This window comes from Nanorana parkeri, unplaced genomic scaffold (genome assembly GCF_000935625.1).
Source record: "Nanorana parkeri isolate BGI_ZX_2015 unplaced genomic scaffold, ASM93562v1 scaffold98, whole genome shotgun sequence".
In the NCBI taxonomy this organism is placed as follows: domain Eukaryota; kingdom Metazoa; phylum Chordata; class Amphibia; order Anura; family Dicroglossidae; genus Nanorana; species Nanorana parkeri.
The window spans coordinates 304565-312286 of record NW_017306366.1 but is presented as its reverse complement, the minus strand read 5'-3'; the positions used below and the strand labels follow the sequence as shown (position 1 = coordinate 312286).

The 7722-nt window shown below is 46.8% G+C and overlaps 1 protein-coding gene across 1 annotated transcript in view; it reads left to right on the top strand.

Moving 5' to 3' along the window:
• The first annotated feature begins 364 nt into the window (after positions 1–364).
• SKOR1 (SKI family transcriptional corepressor 1) overlaps positions 365–7722 on the top strand; it is a 26771-nt gene continuing 19413 nt past the window's right edge. Inside the window, exon 1 of the mRNA XM_018552833.1 lies at positions 365–1879. Coding sequence (XP_018408335.1) covers positions 368–1879 — 1512 coding nt within the window. The 5' untranslated portion in view covers positions 365–367. The remainder of the gene's footprint in view (positions 1880–7722) is intronic.

Genomic DNA, 7722 nt, shown 5'->3' with positions numbered 1-7722 from the left:
GATTATTGTACTGTGTGTGTTGTATGGAATGGGGGTTAAGGAGCAGTATCTGATCATTGTACAGTGTGTGTTCTATGGAATGGGGATGAAGGGGCCCAGTATCTGATCATTGTACTGTATGTGTTGTATGGAATGGGGGGTGAAGGAGCCCAGTATCTGACCATTGTACAGTGTGTGTTCTATGGAATGGGGGTGAAGGGCCCAGTATCTGATCATTGTACTGTGTGTTCTATGGAATAGGGGTGAAGGAGTCCAGTATCTGACCACAGTACTGTATGATGTATGTAATGAAATTCTCCAGTGCCTTTGTATCCCATAACATCTCAGTGTGGCCCCTCTGTGTGTTCTTTCTTCCAGAGAAGAAAAAATGGAGGGTATCGGCGCTCAGAGGGAACCCAGCTCCCCAGCGACCAACAAGCAGGACGGCCAGAGCTTCTCGGGGTCCCTGAAACCCAACCAGGTGGGGGAGACGTGCCTGTACGGGGTGCCCATCGTGTCCCTGGTCATAGACGGGCAGGAGCGGCTGTGCCTGGCTCAGATCTCCAACACGCTGCTGAAGAGCTACAGTTACAACGAGATCCACAACCGGCGGGTGGCCCTGGGCATCACATGCGTGCAATGCACCCCAGTGCAGCTGGAGATCCTGAGGCGTGCCGGGGCCATGCCCATCTCGTCCCGCCGCTGCGGTATGATCACCAAGCGGGAGGCCGAACGCCTGTGTAAGTCTTTCCTAGGGGAGCACCGGCCGCCCAAGCTGCCCGAGAACTTCTCCTTTAATGTGATCCATGAGTGCGCCTGGGGGTGCCGGGGGAGCTTCATCCCCGCCCGCTACAACAGCTCCCGGGCCAAGTGCATCAAGTGCGGCTACTGTGGCCTGTACTTCTCCCCCAACAAGTTCATCTTCCACTCCCACCGCACCTCCGACTCCAAGTACACTCAGCCCGACGCCGCCAACTTCAACAGCTGGAGGCGCCACCTGCGGCTCAGCGACTCCACGTCCGACGACCTGGCCCATTCCTGGGAGGACGTCAAGGCCATGTTCAACGGGGGGACCCGCAAGAGAGCCTTCTCGTCCCCGGCCAGCGGAGGATCGGCTCGGCAACACCTGGAGCTCGCCCCGCCGCCGCCTCCTCCCCCCGCTAAGTCCCTGCGAGTGTCCGCGGGGGAGGAGGATCAGGCGGCCCGCAGCTTCCCGCTCATCCCCGTCCCCAGCAAGAGCTTCTCCGGGGTGCTGCACAAAATGAGTCCGCCGCTCTTCCCTCCTCCTCCCTACGGCTTCCCGGCCTTCAGCCTGTGCGCCAAGAAGGACGACGGGCTGCCCGACAAGGCTCTGCCCGGGCTCTTCTGGCCGGCCGCCCCCACCTCCAAGGACACGGTCTACCCGCCCTTCCCTGTATTCTGGCCGGCGGCTGGAGCTCTGCCTGTACCGCCCTACCCGGGGCTCGGACAACAGCAGCAACAGCCGGCGGGCGCCAAGTGCTCCGCTGAGGCGGATGAGTCGGAGGGAGGCGGGGAAGCGGAGGAACCGGCCCGTGAGGAAGATAGATCCGGAGACGAGGCCCGGCAAGGGGAGCCGCTCACCGCCGGGAAGCTCCGCTACATCTCAGCGTTCAGGCCGGTGGTGAAGGCGGCCGAGAGCCTGGCCAAACTGTACGGAGCGGCCCGACCTGCCGGATATTCGTCCCCCGACCTGCTGAGCGATGCTTCCAGCTACCGCTCCGCTTCCCCTGGACCGGACACCGCGGAGGAGGTAGATGTGGAGTCCGAGAGAGCCAGCAACCCCGCACCCCCATCTACTGCTTCATCCCCGGCCAGAGAGAGCGAGGACAGGAGGGAGCACAGCCCCGGGAGGAGCCCGGACAGCGCTAAGGTATATGAGGTGAGACACTGCAACTGTCACTGCTTTATATGTCACTGTACTATATGTCACTGCACCACCAGAGACACTGTCCCTGCACCAGGTAAGACACTGGACTCAACTGTCACTACCTCATCTGATACACTGCCACCATCTATCACTCTACTGGTGAAATACTGCCACTATATAACTGCATCATCCAAGGCACTGTCCCTGTATCATCCAAGACACTGTCCCTGCATCATCCAAGACACTCTCCCTGCATCATCCAAGACACTGTCCCTGTATCGTCCAAGACAGTCTCCCTGCATCATCCAAGACAATCTCCCTGCATCATCCAAGACACTGTCCCTGCATCATCCAAGACACTGTCCCTGCATCATCCAAGACACTGGATCAAACTGTCACTCATCACCTCATACACTGCCCCCACCTGTCACTACACTGCCTGAGACACTGCCACCACCTGTCACTACACTTCCAGAGACACTGCCACCACCTGTCACTATACTGCCAAAGACACTGCCACCACCTGTCACTATACTGCCAGAGACACTGCCACTGCATCCATCATCCAAGACACTGGAACTGCCACTGTACAACATAAGACACTGTCACCATCTGTCACTGTACAAGAAGACACTGGATCCAACTGTCACTGCACCGCAAGACAAAGAGGCTGATTTACTACACAATAAATGATGTGACTAGTCACTTCCGTTATCCAGTCACGTGCAGAGGAAGGAAGTAGACCGGGAATTTGCTTTCTCATGATTGGAAAATAGAAGTGACATTTCACACAATTTATTGCGAGGACATTCTCAAATCCTTTAGTAAATCAGCCTCCCATATCCAATTGTCACTGGATCCAACTGATACTTCACCATGAGACACACTGGAACCAGGAGTCACTGCACCATATGGGACACTGGATCCAACTGTCACTGGATCATGTGAGACACTGGATCTGACTGTTACTGCACTATGTGAGACACTGGATCTGACTGTTACTGCACCACGTAAGACATTGGATCCAATTGTTAAGGCACCACATGAGACACTGGAACCAGCAGTCACTGCCCCCTGTGGGACCCTGGGTCCAGCTGTCACTGCATCATATGAGGCACTGGATCTAACTGTCACTGTATCATGTGAGACTCTGGATCCAAATGTCACTGCATTATGTGAGACACTGGATCCAAATGTCACTGCATTATGTGAGACACTGGATCCAAATGTCACTGCATTATGTGAGACACTGGATCTAACTGTCACTGCATCATGTGAGACGCTGGTTCCAAATGTCACTGCACCATGTGAGACACTGGATCCAACTATCACTGGACCAGATGAGACATTAGATCCAACCTTTACTGCACCATGCGAGACATTGGATCCAACTGTCACTATGGTACATGAGACACTGGATCTGAAACCATGGACCCATCTGCCATTGCATTGCTTGAGATGCTGCAACTAACTGGTCCTGCATCTTGTGAGACACTGAAATCAACTGTCATTGCAGCACATAAGACACTGGGATTGAATTACTAAAGGAGTTGAGGGTGTCCACTTAGCAATCAGGTGCAAGGAAAATTGCTTTGTTGCTAGACCATGATTGGTTGATTGAAGTGAACCATTTCTTACTAAGCTCAGTGAATGTTCACTTTGCTCTATGATCAGTCCCCACCATTTAGCACATCACCCCTATCAGATCCAACTGTCACTACATTATGTAAGATGCTGCAACAAACTGTCACTGCCCCATGCACCTAGATAAGAGAGCCTGGAGCTATTATAGGCTATAGAGCTGTATAGTGAGACATTGTATCCCGATAGTGTCACCGCAATCACCCAGATAGAGACGAGTGGACATTTCCCTGAGCTTTACTGCTGTATGATGAGGCACTGGAAGCCGTTATTGTAGAGTACACCCTACAGAGGGGCATTCACATACAGAACACAGAGGTTGGCCGGGGTATAGTACTGTATGATGAGGCACTGGAAGCCGTTATTGTAGAGTACACCCTACAGAGGGGCATTCACATACAGAACACAGGGGTTGGCTGGGGTATAGTACCGTATGATGAGACACTGGAAGCCGTTATTGTAGAGTACACCCTACAGAGGGACATTCACATACAGAACACAGGGGTTGGCTGGGGTATAGTACTGTATGATGAGACACTGGAAGCCGTTATTGTAGAGTACACCCTACAGAGGGACATTCACATACAGAACACAGGGGTTGGATGGGGTATAGTACTGTATGATGAGGCACTGGAAGCCATTATTGTAGAGTACACCCTACAGAGGGCCATTCACATACAGAACACAGGGGTTAGCTGGGGTATAGTACTGTATGATGAGACACTGGAAGCCGTTATTGTAGAGTACACCCTACAGAGGGACATTCACATACAGAACACAGGGCTTGGCCGGGGTATAGTACCGTATGATGAGACACTGGAAGCCGTTATTGTAGAGTACACCCTACAGAGGGACATTCACATACAGAACACAGAGGTAGGCCGGGGTATAGTACTGTATGATGAGACAATGGAAGCCATTATTGTAGAGTAAACCCTACAGAGGGACATTCACATACAGAACACAGGGGTTGGCTGGGGTATAGTACCGTATGATGAGACACTGGAAGCCGTTATTGTAGAGTACACCCTACAGAGGGGCATTCACATACAGAACACAGGGGTTGGCTGGGGTATAGTACTGTATGATGTGACACTGGAAGCTGTTATTGTAGAGTACACCCTACAGAGGGACATTCACATACAGAACACAGGGGTTGGCTGGGGTATAGTACTGTATGAGGAGACACTGGAAGCCGTTATTGTAGAGTACACCCTACAGAGGGGCATTCACACACAGAACACAGGGGTTGGCTGGGGTATAGTACTGTATGATGTGACTCTGGTAACCAGCTGTCATTGAACAATACACTCAGATACAGAAGACCGGGCTGCTTTAGGAACCACTACTGTATGAATACACTGGAGATCAACTGTCACTGGAACCTCACAACTACAATGGGGCTTTCAAATATAGAAGACAGGAGTCGTCTCTGGTCATTATTCCCCTTTAATGTGTCATTACATAGCAGATAGCTGTCACTGGACTAGATACACTGATACACATATACACAAAGACATCTATACACATGTATACATGTCATATACACAGAAAGAGATACACAAACATGTCAAATACACAGATAGATACACAAAAACATCTATACACATGTATACATGTCAAATACACAGAAAGAGACACAGACAACTAATAAAAAACAACAACTTATAAATGAGAACAAAGTGGAATTGTTGTAAGTAGCAACCAATCAGGTTTCATCTGACATTTTATGGAAATTCTGATTGGCTGATAAGGGCAACTGCTCAGTTTTACCCACCATTTCCTTTCTTCACTTTTCTAAACCAGCAAAGAAACTGGATTGGTCAGCATTCTCCATAACTGTAAGAGAACGCACAAGGCAGCTGTCACTGTCCCCATTCACATCAGATATATGAGAGTCCTCACTGTATTCGATGTGGTCACTCCTCCCTTGTACTGTATGAACAAATAGGGATCAGCAGGGACATTAGGGCAGAACAATGTTTCAATATAAGCCACATCTCCTCTAACAACAGACTCCACACGTGTAAAGCAGGTATGAAAGGTATGGGTGTAGCAGCATGTTTCTAGAGATATTCAATCAGTCCTCCATCTGCAATGCGTAGGACACTAAAGCTGGCTATACACCGATCATCATTCACGTGTTTGCTGTTGAATTGGCCAATATTCGATCCACAGGTGGCTTTTGTTGAAGCATTTGATTGAACAGTGATTGCAGCAGATCAGCTAACCAGCCAATCAGAAGCAGTCACTGTTTGGATATTCAGGCAGCCGCAGATGACAGCTTTAAGAATACAATAGCCGACTGGAGGAAGTTCCTCTATCTCTGCTCTTTAGCTTGGATTGGGGAATCAAGCGACTTTTCTCATGCAGAAACATCTTGACTTGTATGGCCAGCTGAACTTATGCAATGATGACAAACTGGGTGTACAGCAAGGTAAATGTCTGGGTTAGTGTAGAATGATAGCCGGAGGCTAACTGAGTGTGGTAGGGAAATAGCAAACCTGGCAATTGATATCGCTCTCAAATAAGCCTGCTGACAGACATGGTATTTCTTACATTAGTTCCCAAGCAGTAAAAACTACAGTGTTAGAGGGGATAAAGGGGATAGCAGCACGTGTTCCAGTCATTAAAAAGAAATAATATATTGTTCAGAAACATTTAGTACAAAAATAAGTTTCACATGTAATAAATGCGGCCACATCAAGGGGAAACAATTTGGCCCACCTCAGGATGGTGATACATTCAATAATACACTGCAGAAACAATATCCCTTAGATACAGGCACTTCTTTATATATATATATATATACACACACACTAAAAAGTTTGTATATTTTAATTATATAATATTTGAAAAAGATTGTATTATATTTAAAAAAAATGTATAATATATTAAAAAATTGTATAATATTTAAGAAAACATATACAATATTTAGGTAAATTTATGCAATGTAATGTACCTTTCTTAGTCTATGTAAGCTAACCACAGATTTAGCTTGTATTTGCTCAGGAAAATTGCCTTCGGCTACATTTTTATGTCCCTTGCTTGGTCAGTATTCAGATCCTTTATTATGACACACTTAGGGGTCTATTTATAAATGTTGTCAGCCAAGATTCACACCTTTTCTGATAGGATTCAACTGGAAATTGTGTGAATCTTGGGTTAAATTGGTGCGAATCTTGTGTGAAAACATTTATAAATAGACCCCTTAGAATTTCTATTTGCACATTTATAAATATAGATTTTTTTTAACAGTTGAATTAGAATTGACTCATATGAAAAAGTCTTAGAATCTAATAGAATCTTTGAAATCATTTACCGGTGAGGTAACAGTTTTACCGGTGACAGAACATTTTTATAATTGCTTTGTCAGTCACATTCATTTCTGAAAAAAGTGGGACATCAGTCTTCACGTTCGGGTGTCTTGTGTTGTATAACTATATCAGTCGCTGTTCCTTCCATGCTCATTTTTCATGTTTTATAGATCATAGATATAGATCACCAAACTATCTTAATATCTGTATTTTAGCTCAATGATCTGATGTCTTCCTTAATAAGCGCACACATAAAATCTAATTCTCTCTCTGTGTGAATAGCGATCGCGCTTACTTACAATTACTTTATCAGATCTGTCAATCAACATTCGCTGCGAACATACAAGGTCAAGAAGCAGCTGTCTTGCCCAAACGGTCCCCTAGGACATTTTAGCTTGCTGTTTATATATTCCAAAAGTAATAGATGTTGAATTTTGAAATCTGCCTATTTTGTCACGCCTGTTCTATTAGATAAAGGAATCAACACAGATACAATTTTTCTTTTTCAATTCTATTTCTGCTAGCTTGCGCCTGTCATAATTATATTGAACCTACCACTAGGGTGCAGTACATTGCCCAAAACAATGCTATGGTTATTTATGGCTATAAATTGCTGAGTATTGCCTGAATACCTGCGTGTCAACATTTCAGCAAGTCTGGTGGATTATTGCTGATATTTAGATGTTTGTAGATAGACAGAAGGGCTGATTAATGAAAACTAGAGCATACATACAACATGGCTATTGACCATATTAATTGAGATTTTTAGCTTACAATCTCTAACCTGCACTGTGAAAATAAAACATGGATTGTGACTGCCACAGGCAATGCCTCTGCGTTACCTTCATAAATCAGTGCCATAGTATGGAAAAGTGATTGTAGATGTTGGTTTCAGGA